The sequence below is a fragment of the Myotis lucifugus genome, unplaced genomic scaffold (genome assembly GCF_000147115.1).
Source record: "Myotis lucifugus unplaced genomic scaffold, Myoluc2.0 scaffold_291, whole genome shotgun sequence".
Taxonomy (NCBI): Eukaryota; Metazoa; Chordata; class Mammalia; order Chiroptera; family Vespertilionidae; genus Myotis; species Myotis lucifugus.
The window spans coordinates 486,962-507,166 of NW_005871339.1; the positions used below are offsets into that span (position 1 = coordinate 486,962).

At 59.0% G+C, this 20,205-nt stretch overlaps 1 protein-coding gene across 8 annotated transcripts in view; it reads left to right on the top strand.

Annotated features, from left to right (window-relative positions):
- Positions 1 to 17,983, top strand: part of TRPM2 (transient receptor potential cation channel subfamily M member 2) — a 41,674-nt gene extending 23,691 nt beyond the window's left edge. For 5 of the 8 annotated variants that reach the window (XM_006099916.3, XM_023763554.1, XM_006099917.3 and 2 more), the window contains 17 exons: positions 338 to 551; positions 1,248 to 1,366; positions 1,811 to 1,943; positions 2,390 to 2,561; positions 6,106 to 6,289; positions 7,745 to 7,926; positions 8,167 to 8,299; positions 10,164 to 10,251; positions 10,696 to 10,783; positions 10,947 to 11,104; positions 11,806 to 11,882; positions 12,135 to 12,236; positions 13,085 to 13,171; positions 13,704 to 13,809; positions 14,575 to 14,676; positions 16,431 to 16,547; positions 17,025 to 17,983. In XM_006099916.3, coding sequence (XP_006099978.3) covers positions 338 to 551; positions 1,248 to 1,366; positions 1,811 to 1,943; positions 2,390 to 2,561; positions 6,106 to 6,289; positions 7,745 to 7,926; positions 8,167 to 8,299; positions 10,164 to 10,251; positions 10,696 to 10,783; positions 10,947 to 11,104; positions 11,806 to 11,882; positions 12,135 to 12,236; positions 13,085 to 13,171; positions 13,704 to 13,809; positions 14,575 to 14,676; positions 16,431 to 16,547; positions 17,025 to 17,150 — 2,188 coding nt within the window. In that variant the 3' untranslated portion in view covers positions 17,151 to 17,983. Of the gene's footprint in view, positions 1 to 337; positions 552 to 1,247; positions 1,367 to 1,810; positions 1,944 to 2,389; positions 2,562 to 6,105; positions 6,290 to 7,744; positions 7,927 to 8,166; positions 8,300 to 10,163; positions 10,252 to 10,695; positions 10,784 to 10,946; positions 11,105 to 11,805; positions 11,883 to 12,134; positions 12,237 to 13,084; positions 13,172 to 13,703; positions 13,810 to 14,574; positions 14,677 to 16,430; positions 16,548 to 17,024 lie in introns of those variants that run through there. The other 3 variants (XM_023763555.1, XM_023763558.1, XM_023763559.1) reach the window with 2 other exon arrangements.
- Positions 17,984 to 20,205: the final 2,222 nt, after the last annotated feature.

Here is a 20,205-nt window from a genome sequence, read left to right on the forward strand (position 1 = left end):
CTGCCCTGAGCACCTGCCTGCCCTGGGCACCCACCTGCCCTGAGCACCCACCTGCCCTGGGCACCCACCTGCCCTGAGCACCTGCCTGCCCTGGGCACCCACCTGCCCTGAGTGGCTGAGGACCTGCTACAGCTCCAGGGAACCAGGCTCCAGGCTCTGTTGGGGTCCTCGCTCTTCGGGGTGTCTGGTGGGGCCTCTGCTGTAGCTGTGTGTGCAGGGCTATAGGGCGTGTCCGCCCTTCCCTGCCACATGGTGTGAGCACGTGCAGGGACTCCCTGGGCCAGGGTGGCTCAGTCCTCAGGCTGTCTGGCCCCTCACGGCCTCGCTGTCGCCGCAGGGACAGGAGGCTGCAGGCGGTGCGGGGCCTGGCCCGGGTCCGCGCCTTCTTCAACGCGCCCGTGGTCATCTTCCACCTGAACATCCTGTCCTACTTCTCCTTCCTCTGCCTCTTCGCCTACGTGCTCATGGTGGACTTCCAGCCCTCGCCCTCCTGGTGCGAGCGCCTCATCTACCTCTGGCTCTTCTCCCTGGTCTGCGAGGAGCTGCGGCAGGTGCGTCCACCCCTCCCTCGCCGTCCTTGGGGCTGGGGGGGTGTCTCCCTGCCCACTGGTCCCCTCCCACCCGCCACGGCCACTGTCTCACGTGGCCCTTGGGCCACGTTGCTCACACTGCAAACGTCGCCGCCTGTCAGGACCTGAGCAATGGAAGGAGGTGCAGGTGACGTGGTGCTGCCGCCCTGTCTGCCAGCCTCCCCTCCGCTCCCCACGGCCTCCTGCAGCCAGACCTTCCCAGGAGGGGCCAGGCTCACAGGGGCCGCCCCACCACCGAGGGCACACCCTTCTCCCCGAGTCAGTCCGGTGGTCCATGAAGGGACCTGGTTGTTCCCATGGGGCCGCCTGCCCCACCCTGCAGCTGCCTGTGTCTGGGGGCCTGGCACCCAGAGGAGGGTCTCATGGTCTCTCCAGGGTCTCATGGTCACTCCAGGGTCTCCCCCTCCTCTTGGAGCTGCAGGGAGCCGGTGGGGAGGGCTTCCCCAACACTCATTTGCCAATTGGGCAGGGCTGAGGTCCTGCACCTGGAGTGCTCAGTGGCACCTCCTGCCCAGGCCCCTCTCCTGCTGTTCCTGACCCACGGCGGTGGGAATCCGTCCCCTCCCCAGTAGCCTCGCTCTCCAGAGGGAGCGAGCATTTTACTTTGGGTAAGATAAGAGTGACGGCAGCCAGACCTCCATAGCGATCCTCTCGCAGCTCCTCTACGACCCTGACGAGTGTGGGCTGGTGAAGATGGCGCTCCTGTACTTCAGCGACTTCTGGAACAAGCTGGACATCGCTGCCATCCTGCTCTTCATAGCGGGCCTGACCTGCCGGTGAGCGGCCCTCTCCCCTCAGGCGCCTGCCCACAGGGGTGGGCTCGAGACTGGACCAGAGCCGGCCACCCTCGGGGACTTAGCTACCTCTGAATGAGTCTGTCCTCTGTCCAGTGGGCGACCCTGCCCACCTGGGGATGGCTGCCACGTGCACGGCCCCCTTTCTCCGTGAAGCTGAGGGACCCCGCTAGCTTCCTGTCCCAGGATGCCTGCACAGCCTGGCTACCTGCCCGAGGCTGGGCTTCTAGATCTTTCTGGAGAATAAGCACCCCACTGGAGACTCTGTCCCCTGAGCTCACACCCGGTTTTTAGCACTTCAGGGCCCAGGAGTTGCTAGAGCCCTTTGCCTCCAGGGCCCACACAGGGGCATGGGCAGGTGAGCGGGTGGCTGGGGACAGGCTGTGGGAGCAGCAGGCTGAGGTCCCTGACTCTGCCCTGGGCCAGGCTGATCCCGGGATTGCTGTACCCCGGGCGCATTGTCCTCTCTCTGGACTTCATCATGTTCTGCCTCCGGCTGATGCACATATTTACCATCAGTAAGACGCTGGGGCCCAAGATAATCATCGTGAAGCGGATGGTAAGGAGATGAGGGGCCTGATGCCAGTTGCAAGTGAGGCGCACCAGGGCTTAAGCATACACCTAGCATCCCACATCCCTGCTTGGCCCTGGGCTCTCACCTCCTGGCACACCTGTGTCAGGTCTTTTCCTGTATATCACCTCTTCCAGGCAGCCCTCCCTGATTGCCACAGCACATTCCTGATCCCTGTTACAGCTCCTGTTGATCCCCTCTGTGGGTCACAGTCACACCCAACCCCTCCTACACATTGGGCTGTGCTCAGGACCCCATTAGCACATGGCAGCAGACCCCCAGGGCTGTGTCCCCGGAGCTCCTACAGCGTGGGTGTTGGCTACTTCTCCCTCCACTGCAGGGTTCACAGACAGGCATGGAGGGTGGGGTCCGCCTGCTGTCAGGGAGAGCAAGGCGTGTGTGGGGCTGCAGCCGGTGCCGCCTTGTCTCTGCAGATGAAGGATGTCTTCTTCTTCCTCTTCCTGTTGGCCGTGTGGGTGGTGTCCTTCGGGGTGGCCAAGCAGGCCATCCTCATCCACAATGAGAGCCGGGTGGACTGGATCTTCCGGGGGGTCGTGTACCAGTCGTACCTCACCATCTTCGGGCAGATGCCGGCCTACATCGACGGTAAGACGAGGTCCTGACAACGTGGGAAAGGAGCCCCCATGCCAGCAGGGGTCCTGGGAGGAGGGGAGGATGGGTATTCCCCTCCTGCCCAGTACTGCTCCTGGGTTGGAGCTCCCGGGGTTCCCCTGGGGAAAGAAAGGGCAGGTGCACACACTGTCCAGCCGAGCGGGGAAGGCACCAGCCGGGGTGGGGATGGGTGCTGAGCTGCACCTCCAAGCTTCGGCTGAGGTCCGGGTGGACCGAGGGCGTGGCCTGGGGCACTGGGCATCAGTGCCACCCCCTCCCCAGCATTAGTGCCGCCCTATTCCTTCTCTTCCACCCCAGTCAGAAATAGCTTCCTCCCTCCCAGATGGAAAGAGCACTTTTTGTATACTGAGTTTTTCCTTTATTTACTAATTTTAGAATCTAAAATGTAGGATCTAATTTTACATTTGCAAATATCCACTTACCTTTAGAATCTGATTTAACATTTGCATCACCCCAAAAAGACACCCACACAAACTAGCAGTCACCCCCATTCCCTCCTCTGCTCAGCCTTAGGGAACCTCCTTTTCATCTCTATAGAGTGTCTTGTAGACACTGCATCTAAATTGGATAACGTGACATGTAGTCTTTTGTGTCTTGCATAATGTTTCCAGGATTCGTTCCTATCATAGCCTGCGTTAGTATTCCACTCCTTTTTCGTGGCTAAATAATATTCCACTGTGTGGATAGACCACATTTTGTTTCTCCCTATGTGGGTGAGCATTTGAGTTGTTCCCCTCTTTGGCTACTAGGAACAGTGTAGCTATGAACAGTTATGATGAGTTTTTGTGTTGACATATGTTTTTATTTCTCCTGGATGTATGCCTACCAGCAAAACTGCTGGGTTAATGGTAACTCCACGAGAAACTGCCAAACTGTATCCCACGGCGCCTGCACCATTTTTATCCCACCAGCAGTGCGCGAGGCGCCGTGTCTCCGCCTCTTCGCCAACACTTGTCACTGGCCGGCTTCTTGTGTCCCAGCAGCTCTGGTGGGTGTGAAGTGTGTCTCGCTGTGGTTTTGGTTTGCATTTCCCTGATGGCCGATGATGTTGAGCACCTCTTCACGTACTTACGGAGCCACTTCTGTATCTTCTTTGGAGAAATACCTATTCCTAACCTTTGCCCATTTTCCAAGTGGGTTGTCTTTTTATTTAGTTGTTAGAGTTCTTTACATACGGATACCACCCCATTCCATTGATCTGTATGTCTGTCCTTGTGCCAGTACAACTTGGTTTCTATAGCTTTACATTAAGTTTAAAAATCAGGAAGCTTGAGTCTGTCCTTCAACTTTGTTCTTCTTTTTCAAGATTGTTTTGGCCTCTGGGTCCTTTGGATCCATATGAATTTTTGGATCAGCTGATCAATTTCTAAAAAGAAAAAAAAGGCATCTAGGGTTTGGATTGTGAACATGGAATGTCTTTCCACTTACTTAGGTCTATAATTTCTTTTAATACCATTTTGTAGTTTTCAGTGTATAAGTAATTCTACTTTTATTAAATTTATTCCTAATGGTTTCATTTTTTTCATACTATTGTAAATAGAATGGTTCTATTAATTTTGTTTTGGATTGTTTGTTGCTACTGTATAGAAATATACTGTATTTTGTATCCTGAAGTCTTGCCAAACTTCTTTATTAGCTCAAGTAGATTTTTTAATGGGTTGCTTGGGATTTGCTCTATAGAAGATCATGTCTTCTGCAAATAGAGATACTTTTACTTGTTCCTTTCCAATCTGGATGCCTTTTATGTCTTTTTTTGCCTACTTATCCTGCTAGAATCACTGGTACAATGATGAGTATAAGTAGTGAGAGCACATCTCTTTATCTTGTTCTGGATCTTAGGGGCGGGAAGCTTTCAGGCTTTCACTGTTAAGTAGGATGTGGTGGGTTTCCTGTAAATGTCCTTTATCTGGTTGAAGAAGTTCCCTTCTATTCCTGGTTTCTTGAGTGTTTTTATTATGAAAGGAAGTTAGATTTTGTCAAATGCCTTTTTCAGATCTATTGAAATGTTATTATATTCATTGATTTTCAGATGTTCAACCAACTCTAGGTTCCTTGGATACATCTCACTGCGTCATGGTGTATAATTCTCTTTCTATGCTGCTGGGCTCAGCTTCCTAGCATGTTGTTGAGGGTTTTTGCATCTATATTCACAAAGGGTATTGGTCTGTAGTTTTTTTGTCATGTTTTGTCTTCTTTTGGTATCGGGAGATGCTGGCCTCATAGAGTGACTTAGGAAGTATTCCCTCCTTTCTTATATTTTGGAAAAGTTTGTGAAAGATTTACTTCAATTCTTCTTTAAACATTTGGTAGACTTTACCAGTGAAGCCATCTGGGCCTGAACTTTTTTCTATGTGAAGTTTTAAAATTACGAATTCAATCTTGTTACTTGTTATAGGTCTATTTGTGTTTTCTGTTTCTTCTTCAGTTGGTAGTTTATGTCTTTCTGGGAATATATCCATTTTTCTAAGTTATCTAACTTGTTAGCATACAATTTTTGTAGTATTTTTTTGTAGTATGTCTTTATAATTCTTTTTTATTTTTGTAACATTGATAGTGAGGTCCTCTCTTCATTTATGGTTTTAGTAATCTGAGCCATTTCGTTTTTCCCCCTTGATCAGTATAGAAAGAGGGTGGTGATTTTGTTGCTTATTTTCAAGAGCCAGATTTTGGTTTTCTTTGTTTTTAAAAATATATTTTTTATTTTATTTGTTTGCATTCTGACCTTTATTACTTACTTCTGCTTGCTTTGGGTTTAGTTTGCTTTTCTCTTTTTAGTTCACGGAAGTGGACGGCTACGTTATCATTTTGAGCTCTTCTTTTTAATATAGATATTTATAATGATGGTAGTGAGTTCCTGTCTCAGAAAATTAGTAACATTTTCAAAAATATATCTGATTAAAAAAAAAACCAGTGCATAACCATTGTTGAAATTTTTTTAAATTCAAGGTAAGAATAAAGAAAAATGTGGTCCCTAATCCACATCCCAGAGCTAACCACTATTAACGACTTTGTGTGCTTCCTTAGATATCTTTTCATGCACAACTGAATTTGAGTTTTATGGAATGTCCTCTTCTCTACCAGTGTGGCACCGCACCTGGCTCTGACCACCTGCTGTCAGTCTACGGCCGCTGCAGCCCTGTTTTCTCATCCTCCTTCTCTTTCCACTAGTTGTTAATTCTCTCCTTTTGAATCCTCTCCATCGCATGGGGCTCTCCAGGCTGGGACCCGTGTGTTAGCAATGACGGTGCCCGCCTGGAGCTAGCCCTGCCCGGGGCTGGGAGATGCTGGTGGGGAGGGCTGGTCCTGGGCAGGGTCCCGTGCCAGCCTGCAGAGGAGGCCGGCTTGGGGGGCTTCCCTTGGCAGCCACACGTCCTGCCCCCAGGGGATGCCTGGGTGCAGATGGACGCCTCTCTTTGGGGCTGAGCCGCCAGCTGAGGTCACCCCAATATGCAGGTGCCCAGGCCTGTGCCTCCGTGGTTTAGCATACAATTTGTTCCCTGCCCCCTCCCCATGCTAGGCGTGAACTTCAGCCTGGACCAGTGCAGCCCCAATGGCACCGACCCCTACAAGCCCAAGTGCCCTGAGAGCGACGCCACCCGGCACCGGCCCATCTTCCCCGAGTGGCTGACGGTCATCCTGCTCTGCTTGTACCTGCTCTTCACGAACATCCTGCTACTCAACCTGCTCATCGCCATGTTCAAGTGAGTGCTGCTGGGGCTCGCCCGGGCCCAGCTCGCTGCCTCTCCCCCCCCCCCCCCGCCCACCGCCATCGGTGCCCAGGACCCTGAGCCAGGACCCAGGACACAGGCACTCTGAGGTGCCCTGTTCAATCCAGGCTGGACTGTGCCAGCCACTCTCCTGGCCACTGTCCAGGGCACTGCTGTCTGTCCAGGGCCCTGCTGTATCTGTCCAGGGCCCTGTCTGTCCCGGGCACTGCTGTGTCTGTCCAGGGCACTGCTGTGTGTCCAGGGCACTGCTGTCTGTCCGGGGCACTGCTGTCTGTCCGGGGCACTGCTGTCTGTCCAGGGCCCTGCTGTCTGTCCGGGGCCCTGCTGTCTGTCTAGGGCCCTGCTGTCTGTCCAGGGCACTGCTGTCTGTCCGGGGCCCTGCTGTCTGTCCGGGGCACTGCTGTCTGTCCGGGGCACTGCTGTCTGTCCAGGGCACTGCTGTCTGTCCGGGGCACTGCTGCTGGGGACCAGTGGTCTGGTCATTCAGCCGTGAGCCAGGCTGCGGGAGGACATGGTGGCTGGGGGGCAAAGGCTCACTCCTCCCTGCGCCTGGGGTCAGGGGGCTGTAGGGGGTGGACTCCAGGTTCATGGTCAAGGAATCTCTGGGCGTCTCACAGAGAAGTCACCTCCCTGAGGGGCCGGGCACAGCCACATGCGGGGGCCGCGGGATTCGCACGCAGGCGCTCGCGCAGCCTCGGTGCTCTCGGAGAAAGCACTGTTTCGCAGGGTGTTTGGTGCATGAAGTAAGATCCCGAGGGGGCAAGCTTTTGGCGCAGGCCTCCCACTGTGCAGAGGAGGGACGCTGGGCGGGGCAGCGGCTGTCTGAGGCCGTCAGGGTGGAGGAGTGCGCGTCAGCACTTAGTGACAATGCTGCTCCCGGACCGGGCCCTGGCTTGGTCAGGCCCCTTCCTCTTCCCCTTTGTCAGCCAAGTTGCTGAGGTTGTCACTTCTAATTTGCTGTGACAGACCCTGAACATGTGCTGGGACTCTGATACGAGGCCCAAGGGGACCAGCGGGCAGGGCTCAGCCCGTAGCAAGGAAAGCAAGTGCTTTTCCGAGTCAGCGGGCCTGCCTGTTGCAGACACCGTCCCTTCAGTTTGTCGGATTGAACCGATACACTCCTTTTAGAGTTCAGCGCCACGACAGGGTCCGCCTCCCACGATGTCTGCTTGCTTTTATCACCAACGAGGCGCATGCACCACGATCCTGGCGTTCTTTCCTGCTCCCCTGGCCTCGCAGGCAGCTCAGAATTCTGCGTCCGGCTGCTCGGCTGTCCCTTTCTGCCCCTCGAGTCACCCTGGGAGGTGTGTGTCTGTTCAGGGGCCGTCACCGGCCCCCAGGGCAGTGAGATGGTGTGTGCTTGTTCTTGCCTCGTTGCCCTGCATCTGGTCATTGTCTGCAACTGGCGTGCTCCTTGCCTCCCGCCAGCTACACGTTCCAGCAGGTCCAGGAGCACACGGACCAGATCTGGAAGTTCCAGCGCCACGACCTGATCGAGGAGTACCAGGGCAGGCCCCCGGCCCCACCCCCCTTCATCCTCCTCAGCCACCTGCACCTCTTCATCAAGAGGGTCATCCTGAAGATCCCGGCCAAGCGGCACAAGCAGCTCAGTGAGCCGCCCGCCCTCCGCGCTCCCAGAGTGTCTGTCCTCGGGGGTCTTGGGGCCACATGTGGGCTTGGGGTGGCTGTGGTGACTCCTTCTAGACGAGTCCTAGGAGCTTGGGAAGAACGCAGACCATGCAGGGCACTGAGCTCCCAGCAGGCCCCTCGGGGGTGGGCGTGGCTCAGGTGCAGGACCCTGGGAGGGCCTGGGAGGGGGCCGGAGCCCCTCACGCGTCCTCCCCGTGCAGAGAACAAGCTGGAGAAGAACGAGGAGGCCGCGCTCCTGTCCTGGGAGATCTACCTGAAGGAGAACTACCTGCAGAACCAGCAGTACCAGCAGAAGCAGAGGACGGAGCAGAAGATCCAAGACATTAGCAACAGGTACGGGAGGCCAGGGCGGCTCTCGGTGAAACAGCACAGGCCATTCGGTTCTGAGACAGACCACGGACATGGCCCTCCTGGGGGAGGCTCAGCAGCTGGTCACTTGGGATGGGAAACCTCAGTGCCGTGGCCCGAGCAATTCTCCCAGCACTGGACCTGTGTCCTCCAGCTGACCCACAGCCCTCCCTCTGGGTCTTGGGAAGGCCACTGTGTGTGGGTGGGGCTGACCCTGAAAGGCCGGGGTGGGGTGGGGTGGGCTGGAGGAGGGGCAGGTGGGCCCGCAGGAGGCCAGCTGGAGGCCTGGAGGGCGGACAGTGAGCGCGCTGCCACGCCGGAGTTCCCATAGGGCCTCCGTAGCTCCGTAGCCCGCCTGACTCTCAGGCCCACTCAGCACATCTCAGTTCCTGCTCAGCTCTTCCCACCCACTTGCTTCAGGGTCCGAGGTCCGTGTTGGGGGAGAAGTCTCTCACTCCCTCTCTCCACCCGCCCTCAGCCCTGTGGGCACCAGAGGGCCTGGCTGCCCGCGACACAGACGTGGAAGAGTTTGGTCCTGCTGCTTGTGTGTGTCTCACTGTGGGCCAGGAGGAGGGGGCACGGGGACAGGTAGTCATGGCAGCTCCTGGCCCTGGCACAGAGGTTCCCCGCAGGCCCGTAGAGAGGGCGTCCTGGGGAGCATGCCCCCGACCTCTCCTTAGAGACGGGCAGATGCCTTTCTCCATCTCTCGTCTGTGAAATGGTGACAGTGACAGTATCCATCGCCTGGAGTCACCTCCAGAACATGGGAGCACGTGTGACTCGTGAGCACTTCCTGGGCTAGAGACCCGCCAGCACACACTGGCTGTGTGTGGCTTTATGTCACCGTTGCACAGGAGCGATGGTGATGGTGCCCCTTCATGGGCATCTTCTCTCCCTGAGTTGGGCGAGGGATTCCAGGCCCAGAGGCAGCATGGCACTCGGGCTGAGCCGGCCCCGCTGCGCCCACACCTCAGGGCGCACCTTGGTGGTGGGGACAGTTCCTGCTTGTCATAGGGACTGAGTCGCAGCCAGCCAATCGCATGCTGTCGCCTTCCCTCCAGTAGCCAGGTGGCACACTCACAAGGCTGGCCAGGGACAGGGCGCGGAGCAATCACGTGGCTTTTCAGAAATTAAGCAACACATAGCGAGGGCGCAAGTTAACTGCGGGCCCTCAGTGAGATAATTGTCTCCCCTTTCCCTCGATAACCTTTCACCGTGGGCTGCAGCCCAGCTCAGTGTGCGGTGGTTACTAAAAGGGTTGCCCGTGTTATTAAAGAACAATGTAGGGTTGGCACCGAAGGAGACAGGAAGTGAAGACCCCTGGCCATAAACAGCCAGAGAGTCTGGGTGGACTGGGCGGTGGAATTATTTCACCCATAAACACAGCCAGCCAAAGTTGGGTGAGATTCCCACATTGTAGCAAAATAAGACAAAACCCAAGCAACCGTTCCCCAAATGACAGCACTGCCCCTCCTTCCCGCAAACCCCAGCAGCGCCCAGCAGGAGCTTTGTTGTGTGTGACTTAGGTTCTGGAGCTCATGGCTGAGGTGAGGGGTTCAGGTATGTGTGCTCCCTGTGGGGAGCGGGCCTAAGCCATCAGTAGGACATCCCCCGAGGGCTCCTAGACTGTGAGAGGGGCAGGCCGGGCTGAGGGACCTCCCCCCAGTGCACGAATTTTCATGCACTGGGCCTCTAATGTACTATACACACTTTCAAATTAAGAGGAAGACGCCTGAAATTAAGGCTGACAGAGCCCCGGCTGTTGATTCGGATGAGGCTGCCACTGGCAAGCTGGCCCTGTGCTGCCTCACCGTCCAGGCCCGCCAGGCTGAGCTGTGCTCTCTTCCAGGGTGGACACCATGGTGGACCTGCTGGAAATGGACCGACTGAAGGGTTCGGGCTCCATGGAGCAGAGATTGGCCTCCCTGGAGAGGCAGGTGGGTTTCGGGCTGGGGCCTGTGTTTCTGGGGCACAGGTCCGACGGGCCTGGCTGGTGCCTCTGTGGTGCCCGGCTGGTTTAAGAATGAGCACCCTGGGAACGACCAAGAGGAGGTGGGGAACGTGGGGCACCCGTTCCTCATGGGAAGAGGCACCTTCTTTTCCTCTGGAAAATTCAGCCGGAGTCCCCTGGCCGGGCTCCAGCACACTGCACTGTGAGCACCACATAGGGGCCGGTCTGAGGAGTAAACCCTCGTCCCCTCCTCGGCCTCCTCCGACCTGTCCCCCGACCTGGGGGCTGTGGGTATCACCCCAGCCCTGGCTGCCTCAGCCCTCCTGGCAGAGCTCTGCTGGCTTCCGCGGCCGCCTGGGGAGCGCAGCCGTAGGGGTAGCCTGTGTGCGGGGCAGGTGCTGACCAGATGCGGTTTGGGACTTCCTCGCAGGTGACCCAGACGACCAGAGCGCTGCATTGGGTCGTGAAGACCTTGCGTGACAGCGGCTTCGGCTTGGACGAGGGCGCCCCCTCCCTGGGTGAGTGGGTGGCTGTTCTTTTGAGCCTGGGGACTGTGGGGAGGAGAGGCACCGGGCAGGGCTCCTGCAGGGCCTGGAGGAAGGACCATGGAGGGTGCCCCGGCCTGTGGGCCAGATACCCGAGCCGGGCCAGCTTTGCCCACGCTTGTGTGGCTGTCCCCAGCCTCCCAGCCGGCCTCGGAGGGGCAGGACCCGGAGCTGGACGGCAGGCAGAAGGCGGAGGACCTGGGCGACGCCCACCACGTGAACGCCCGGCACCTCCTCTACCCCAACTCCCCCATCGTGCGTTTCCCTGTGCCCAACGAGAAGGTGCCCTGGGAGGTGAGTGCTGTTCTGGCTGCACCCCCACCAGGCTCGGGGGCCGGGGTGCTGGGAGAGCTGTCCGGCTTGAACCCTCTGACCTGGCCGGGCACCAGGTGCGCTGGCCCACGCAGCTTCACAGGGACGTGCTGGACAGATGCGGACCCCGAGGCACAGGTCCACACAGCTGGGGGTGGCAGGTCCACACAGCCTGGGGAGCCCCATGAGCCTCTGATCCATGAGAGCCGACCGCCCCTCACCTCTGGTCGCCCCACTTACCCGGGTCCCACTGTCCCCAGTGCATGGTCAGTGCCAGGTGAGCGGGAGCATCTGAGAGAGGGAACGAGAGGGAGACGTAGGTAATGGCATCCACCCCAACCCGCAGGCTTTGTCCCTGGCCCTCCCTGAACATTCCGGGCTGTTACCTCCATTGCCTTCTCTGGAGCCCTGCCCGTCGGAATCCTCACCTCTCAGGTCCACCCTAGACCCCCGCCCGACCTGGGAAGCCTCCCCTAGACACCAGTTTTGTCTCCAGCCCCGGGCCTGGGTCCCCGTGTGGCAAGACCCTCGGGTCTGCCCAGCTCAGAGCTGCTGTGGGCGCCTGGGGTGGTCTCAGGGTCCCAGGCCGTGCACGCCTGGGGGAGCAGCCTCTGCCACCATGCTCTGGGGCCTGGGCCTGCCCTGGATGGGGTGATAGTCTGAGGGACCCCTGTTTTGTGCAGACAGAGTTTCTCATCTACGACCCCCCCTTTTACTCGGCTGAGAGGAAGGACAAGGACTTGGTGGACCCCGTGGGAAAGTGAGTGTGCTCTCCTCCCTCCCTCACACCCAGGACCGGGAGATGGAAGGCGGGAGCCCACCCAGGGCGAGGGCCTGCTTCCTGCCTGGAGGCCTGCTGGCCGCTTTCCCCTCTCCAGGGGCTGGGACTTGCTGGGAGGGGCAGGGGCCTGTGGGGCCTCCTGTCCTCTGCCTCTCAGGTGTGATCACCCAGTGCTCTGCCCTCCCTTCTCGCCCTCTCTGATCCGGGACCTGACTGCTTGTCCTCTCCCAGCGCCCTGGACCCTCTGTCCAGGATCACCTACAACGCCGTGGACGGGCCCACAGACCGCCGGAGCTTCCACGGCAGCTACGCGGTTCAGGACGGGTTCCCTCTGTGAGTGCGGCCCTGTCGTCCCCCCCCCCCATCCCCCCACAGTGCCCGGCCTCCCCGGGGCCTTTGGGGTGTTCCTTCTGGGGTCAGGTTTCCTCTCTTGGCGACTAGGCAGCAGCCCTTGGTGAAGGCTGGCACGTGCCAGCCGGGCTCCTGGGAGGAAGGGCCTCCTGCCTGGGGTGAGCAGGAGGAAGGGGCCAGCTGGGGGCTGGGGGCCGTCAGAGTCCGAGGAGGACGACAGGTGGCTGGGGACGGGGGAGCCCCAAGGAGCAGGTGGAGCAGGGCCCGAGGGAGGAGGCAGCGGCCTCAGCGAAATGCTCTGGAAAAGGTGTGCCAGGATCGAGAGGACAGGCTGGCTGCGGGGACAGGGACAGCGGTCAGACCTGGGCGATGGGCTTTTCCCTCCTGTTCTAGTGGTGGATTCACATGAACCCACCCAGTGTCCAGCATTTGTTCCTTCTGAGAGGACCGGGCAGGGTGGAGGAGTTGGCCCTGCCCGGGGGGGACCCTCGGACTCCGTGTCAGGGTCCTGGGCTCGGGGAGCAGGGACAAGCCATGTGCTCCCAGGCGGGGTCCACGCTGGTGACTCCTTCCTCTGGTGTCTGGCCCGGAACCCCCGCCGCCCCTCCCCTCAGGTGTGGGTGGCACGATGGGCCAGTCCCGCCCTCGGGGCACAGGAAGGCCACTTGGACGCCTTATGCATCTGCAGTGGGTCCAGGCCTTTGCTGCTAAGGACACCCTTTTCTTTTCTAACTGACCCCCTGGTAACCTGAAGCCCCTGCCTCACCCCTTGGGGTCCCCACGGGCTGGTCCTGCTGGCGGCAGGCTGAGCAGACCCCTCTCCACCCCAGGAACCCCATGGGCCGCACAGGGCTGCGAGGGCGCGGGGCCCTCTGCTGCTTCGGACCCAACCACACGCTGCAGCCCGTGGTCACTCGGTGAGTCCGCCAGTGATGAGGCCACCCACGCACCCCATGAGGGACTCACTTCCGGGCCCTTCCCATGCGCCCAGAGAGCCCCGAGGACCGCTCTCATTTGGTACATGCCTCACAGCATGACGCACCCCAAGACACAGGGCAGGAATGTCGGGGCCACCTGGACCGCCCAGGCCCGTCCCCCCTCCCCTCTCAGCTCCCCTCACAGCTCCCCTCACTTCCCTATGGGTCCCCTCCCTTCGAGGCCTGTGGGAGGAGGGACAAGGTGGCCAGGGCCCACTGCCACGGACGAACCGAAAATAGGCAAGATGTGGCCCAGCCAGGTCCCTAAAAAATATTCTCCAAAGGCTGGCCATGGCCGGGCTAGTCCTCCAGCGGCCACAGGAGCGGGACACACCCTGATGGTGCCAGATGGGAGCAGGTCCTCAGAGGACACAGGGCTGGGCCCCGGGAAGCCCGGGGGGTGGGGGGCTGCGGTGCTGGGGGGCTGGCACAGAGCCTGGGGAGGGCAGGTGTGAGCCCGGTCCCTCTGCAGGTGGAGGAGGAACCAGGACGGAGCCATTTGCCGGAGAAGCATCAAGAAAGTGCTGGAGGTGCTGGTGGTGAAGCACGACCTGGCAGAGCACTGGGCCTTGCCAGGGGTGAGCCACCAACTGCCCACGTGCCCCTGTCACTCGTCCTTCATCCATCCGCCCACCGACTGAACAGCCCCCACCTGCGGCCACTGTCCCTGGTTCCTAAGGACAAAGCCAGGGACTGGGCGGTGCTGCAGGTCTTCGGGCCCCAATCGATTCCAGGGCGCTGGGCGGCTCTAGCCCTGCACCCCTGAGCCCCGTGGCTCCCACGTGAGGGAGCGCGGCTCTGAGCACCGGGCACGGGGGGTGTCTGCTGAGCCTGCACTGGTCCCGAAGTCCGAGGCAGAATGGACATGGCTGTGAGGGACTGTGACCAACAAGCAGGGTCCCCTAGGTGGGTGGGGACAGCGAGGGGTCGTGTCCATGGACAGGTGGCCTCGGGAGTGGCGGAGTGGCCGAGTGGCCGGGAGCCCAGCGTGGTGAGAGATGGGGTCTGAGGAATGCAAACAAACAATAAAAACAGCCCTCCCGATGGCGGCCAGGGGGTGGAGGTCAGGGCGCTGGCGACCTTACAGGGAGCCGAGAGGCACCGGTGTCCGGCGTGCACGCCTCCAAGGCTGTGCCTGTGGCCTCACAGCCCTGCTGTGGAGTGGGCTGACGTGGGCAGTGGGCTCTGGGCAATGTCACTCTGGCCCCGAGACAGTCAGCCTGCCAGACGCTTGTCGGCCTGCGGCTCTGGGGTCTGGCTGGCTGCCCATGCTGGGCAGGTGGCCAGTGGAGGTGGGTCCCCGGATGGCCTTGCGGACGAGCCTTGCCTCCCTCTCTGCTCAGGGCTCCCGGGAACCCGGAGAGACGCTGCCCCGGAAGCTGAAGCAGGTCCTCCAGAGAGAGTTCTGGCCTTCCTTCGAGAACCTGCTGCTGCAGGGCACGGAGGTAGGTGGCTTGTGTGTCCCGGGCCCCGCGGGGCGCTGGTGCTGAGGCTGCAGGATGAGCAGGGGACAGGGAACCTTCTCCCGCCCCCATCTCCACGCTCCTGGAGGAAGGAGCTGGGACCAGGGGCCGGGCCGTGGCTGGGGGCCTCCTCGTCTCCCCTCTCTGTCCCCATTTCTTCTCTAAATCAATGGGGCTCGGCTGTTGTCAGCCTCTCCTTCCCACTCACCCTGGCCCTGCGCACAGCTGGCTCCCAGGGGCCCCTCAGCACCTGTGCCTCCCAGGGCAGAAGGGCTGGGGATGCTCGCTAAGCCCTGTCGGGAACGTGCGGCTGAGTCCTCACACATGTCAGGCCTGTTTGCCTTATTGAATCCTTTCTTTCTATTTTTTAAATGTATTTTTATTGATTTCAGAGAGGAAGGGAGACGGGGAGGAGAGCGAGAGAAACATCAATGATGGGAGAGAATCATTGACCGGCTGCCTCCTGCATGCCCCCTACTGGGGATGGAGCCCACAACCCAGGCATGTGCCCTTGACCGGAATTGAACCTGGGACCCTTTAGTTCACAGGCTGACGCTCTAGCCACTGAGTCAAACCGGCTACGGCTGAATCCTTTCTTAATTACAAAAGCAACATGTGTTTGCTACAGCATCCCAAATGCAGCCCGGTCAACGCTGAACATCAAAGCCATCTACCCTCACGTGCCCAGGTGCCACCGGGCGCAGACACCTGTTTGCTTCTCATGCCCCTGGTGGCCCCTGGGTGTGTGAGGGTAGAGGTGGCTTCGAGGGTCACCGTGCGGGCTCTGTCTGCAGCTTTCTGTCCACACGGGAGCACACACACACTTCTTCAATAAGAACGGCCGCTGGCCTCATTCTCTGTGCTTTTTCACTTAATCGGCGATGGTCCTATTTCTAGGTTCATATTTGCAAGGTTTGTTTTTCACGACTATATAATGTCTTGCAGACTTTATGTATTTTGTGCCATGATTTGCTTAAACAGTCCTCTAGGTGGCATCTAAGTGGTCACCGGTCCTGTTTCTACTCATGTCAGGATGAAACAGGCGATTGCCGGTACTCACGGCTCTGACCTGCACCAGCTGGTCCTTATGGTTCGTCCCTGTCCCATGCTTTTGGGACACTGCCGTTTCCCGTTCCCTTACTTTGTAAAAATAGTTAATTTATCCAGGTGATATCCAAACAGCATAAAACTAACCATTTTAAAGACCGTTCCGTGGCATCTAGTACATTGACAGTGCTGTGTGACCATCACCTCTGTCTAATTCGAAACATTTCATCACCCCAAAAAGAGCCCCCACACCCCATCCGCAGTCACTTCCTTCCCTCCCCCAGCCCCTGGCCGCCTCATCTGTCTTCTGTCTCTGGGTTTGCCTGTTCGGGACATTTATGTTCCGTGGAGCACACAGCATGTGGTCTCTGGTGTCTGGTTTAGTGTTTTCAAGGCCCACTGTCATTTTTAACCCTCCGTGGACAGTCCGGGTGGGCCCAGATGACAGGCCAGAGGCCAGGAGGGCCATGAGTGGGCCCGTGGGCCGCCTCAGGGTCAAGGCTGAAGGCTGGGGTGGCAGCAGCTGGGCAGGCAGGGGGAGAGCCAGGCCAGGGACCTGGGTGCCATGCAGCTGTGCTCAGAGTGTCCCAGGGTCCGCCGAGCTCAGGATAGGGAGGCCCTTGCTCTGGAGGAAGCCGGCAGGCTCAGGGTCGGATGGGGGGTCTGGCTCACCCTGCGCTGCCCCCCAGGTGTACAAAGGCTACGTGGACGACCCTCGGAACACGGACAACGCCTGGATCGAGACGGTGGCCGTCAGTGTCCACTTCCCAGACCAGAGTGACGTGGAGCTGAAGAGGCTGAACTCTGTATGGGGCTCGGGCCGCAGGCTCCCAGGAGGGGAGGGTGCAGGGCCTGTAGGGAGGGTCTGGTGGGCTCCTGGGCCAGGGCCAGAGCTGCTGGGGATCCTGAGATGGGGTCCTCCAGGAGCCCCCAGGCTTGCATTGGGGGTGGCTGGTTTATACACCTTTATGGGGATACTGTCCCCTGAATTTAGCTCAATCCAACATGTCCCTAGTCCAGAACTGGGACCACGAGGTCCCAGGGAGCAAACCCAGGCCCTCGTCTGCAGGATAGAACCTCCGAGCAAGGAGCCTGCTCTATTCTCGCCCGAGGGCTTTTGGGCTCCGCAGGCATTTTCTGAGTTGCGTCTGAAGTGGGTGTTTTTGCTCCCGTGTGATAAAAGCCCAGTTGAGGCCCAGAGATGGGGGTCAGAGCAACGTTTGGGGTGCTGGGTGCTGGGTGCTGGCGGCAACTCCGGGGTCAGGATGTGCCTTTCCTTGCAGCACCTGCACGCCGGCGACCCCGGGATGTCCGTCCGATGGCAGGTCGTGGACAAGCGCATCTCGCTGTATGCCAACCACAAGGCCATCCTGCAGAAGGTGGCCACCCTGTTCGGGGCCTACTACTGACCCCAGGGCTCTGAGGGCCAGTCTGTCCCCAGCCCCTCGGAGATCAGGCTGCAGGGGACGCAGCTGTGGACCTCGGGGAGACCAGGGGTGCAGCATGATGGGGTTTGGGGACCTGCCACCCCTCAGCCAACTGGAGTCCCCCACCGGACGAGTTCGTGAACTGGCAAGGCGCTCTGAGAAGGGAGCCAAGGCCGGGGACAGGCTGGCCCCGGTCACACGGCGTTTCCTCAGGATTGTGGTGGCCACGGGGACCCCGCCAGCCATCACTGCCTTTCCTGAGCCAGCAGGCAGCCGGTTGAGGGGCTGGAGCCTCCAGCAGCCTTGGCCTTTGGCCGGAGTCGAGTCTCCCCTGGTAATGCTGTCATGAGCAGTACACGCCCCCCACCGGAGGTACATTGGCCCAAGGCCTGTGTCCCCTGGAGCGTTGGGGTTCCCGTGTGGCCTCCTCCTCAGGCCCATGTCTCCAAGATGGCCTCCACCGTGGCCTGACTCAGACCCTCGCCTGGCCTGGGGCAGGCCCTGTGGGAACCCCAGTTTTCAGCCCGGGCCACCGTCAGGGCTGAGCAGGGGCAGGAGGCCCGTGAGTGCAGGCCTTCTCCAGAGACGCAGAGGGTCCCTCCCTGTGAGCCCAGGGAGTGTGGGTGTGGATGGGGGCACCCCGTTTAGTGTCAGCGAGTCACAGACCATCAGCATAAGCCACCAGGAGCATCAGGACCAGGAAGGTTGTCAAACCCGACGTTAAGTCCGCTGCCCCGTGCCACCCGGCCGCCCCATGCCACCCGGCCAGCTCTTCTGTGCCTCCTGCAAATAAAGTTCCAGAGGTGCAGTGGTCAGGAGCCGTGTCTGGGCCACCGAAACCTCTACCGACCCACGGCCAAGCTTCCCGTGGCCCGAGGGCCTCTCCTGTGGCCGTCTCCCCGTGTTTGTGGGCATGTGTGCGTGTGGATGTGTGAGTGTATGTGTGTGCATGAGTGTATGTGTGTGTGTGTGTAAGTGTATATTTGTGTATGTGTGTGTAGATGTGTGTTTGTGTCTGTGTGTGTTTCTGTGTGTAAGTGTATGTGTGTGTACGTGTATAGATGTGGATGTGTGTTTCTGTGTATGTGTGTCTCTGTGTGTGTGGTTGTGTGTGAGTATGTGTGCGTGTACATGTATAGATGTGGATGTGTATTTGTTGTGTATGAATGGGTGTGTGAGTATGTGTATATATGTGTGTGTGAGCGTATGTATGTGTGAGTGTATGTATGTGTGTATATGTGAGTGCGTGTGAGGATGTGTGTGTGAGTGTGTGTGAGTGAGTGTGTGTGAGTGAGTGTATGTGTGTGAGTGTACGTGTGTGAGTGTATGTGTGTGTGAGTGAGTGTATGTGAGTGTGTGTGTGTGTGTCTGAGTGTGTGAGTGAGTGTATGAGTGTGTGTGTGAGTGAGTATGAGTGTGTGTGAGTGTATGAGTGTGTGTGAGTGTGTGTGTGAGTGTATGAGTGTGAGTGTCTGAGTGTGTGTGAGTGAGTGTCTGAGTGTGTGTGAGTATGTGTGTGTGAGTGTATGAGTGTGTGTGTGTGTGTGTGTGTCTGAGTGTGTGTGAGTGTCTGAGTGTGTGTGAGTGAGTGTATGAGTGTGTGAGTGTGTGCAGGGAGAGCCGGCAGAGGGGACAGGCCGGGACACCCTGGGAGCAATACTAGAGGAGGTGAAGGCAGCCCTCTGCTCTGCAGGGAAACTCAGCAGCCAGGACGGGGGGCAGTTGGTTCTGAAGGGCCCTGCGGGGAGGTCCGGGGGGCTGGTGCCGGCAGGGAGACACTGCTCAGGCCCTGTGCTCCTGGGAAGCCTGGAAGGGGAACCATTGCCGGCCTTATTTTAGGTTTTCCAGTCTGGATTTTCAAGAGCAGCCAGAGAGAACCAGGAATTCTGGAAGATCCAGGAATTCAGAGGTCTAGGAATTCTCTGAGTGTCGTGGGAGGTCAGTGTGGCCAAGGCTGCTGGGGACAGTTTTGTCAAAGGCAATCCATCCACGAAGGATCTTGGCCAGCGTGGGGTCCCTGGCCTTGGCTTTTTGCTTCCCATGCAACAAGTGGGTTCTCGGCCAGCTGCCCTTGTCCTGCCTCTGAGTTGGCTGCTCCGGCCCTGCCTGGGAGTTGGCTGACCTCAGGGTGCCCAGCAGCCTGGGCTTCTGTCTGAGGGTCCCCATGGGCAGGTGGGGACAGTGTGGAGCCTGGGCAGCAGAGGGCTGAGCCAGGCACAGTGGAAGGGCAGGAGGGGGAGCAGCCGGCACAGCCCTGGACACTGGCCAGGGCCCAAGGAAGGGCCCACCAGGCCACTGTTCGGTCTGTGTGGGGAGGGCAGTGTCTGGGCCTCCCCGGATGTTTTGTTCATCTGCCCAATTTCATCCGGCCCTGGTGGTGCCGCACGCTCGGCTCCTCCTCACTCCTCCCCAGAGAGCAGCACTCAGATCTCACCCTGCAAAACAGCCTCCCTGACGGGCAGGCAATTAACCAGCCGCAGAGCTGCATTCGCTCCCTGGGGCCACGACGCCGGATTCCGGGTGGATAAATAGGCCAGATAATCAGCGCAGAGTCCAATTACAGTAAGAAGGGTGGCCCGGTGGGCAGAGCACGCGGCCGAATGGCATTGGAAGGTGCTGGTGTGTTTGGGAACACTGACTCATGGCCTGGAATGGACAGCGAGCTAGGCTCTCACAGGGCCCTGCAGCCTGGGCCTGGCCGGCAGCCAGAGCCTCTGTGGACCTCTGACATCATCACTAGTCAGGAGGCCACAGAACCAAGGGCCGGGAGACAGCTCAACACAGCCTTCCACGGGCACCTGGGACTGACTGATCCACCCACCCGTCCACGTGTACGTCATTCACACGTGGACTCCCCTGTGAGCGGCCCACCTTCGTCACTGCACACATGTTGAGTGTGATCCGCTTTGGTGGATTTTTTATGTTAACAAGCAGCACCCAGATCCAGATACATAACACCCACCCCAGGAGCCCCATCCCCCATCCCCATCCCCATCCTGAGGTCCACCACCCCTGGAGTGTTGCCTGCTCCTGAGCT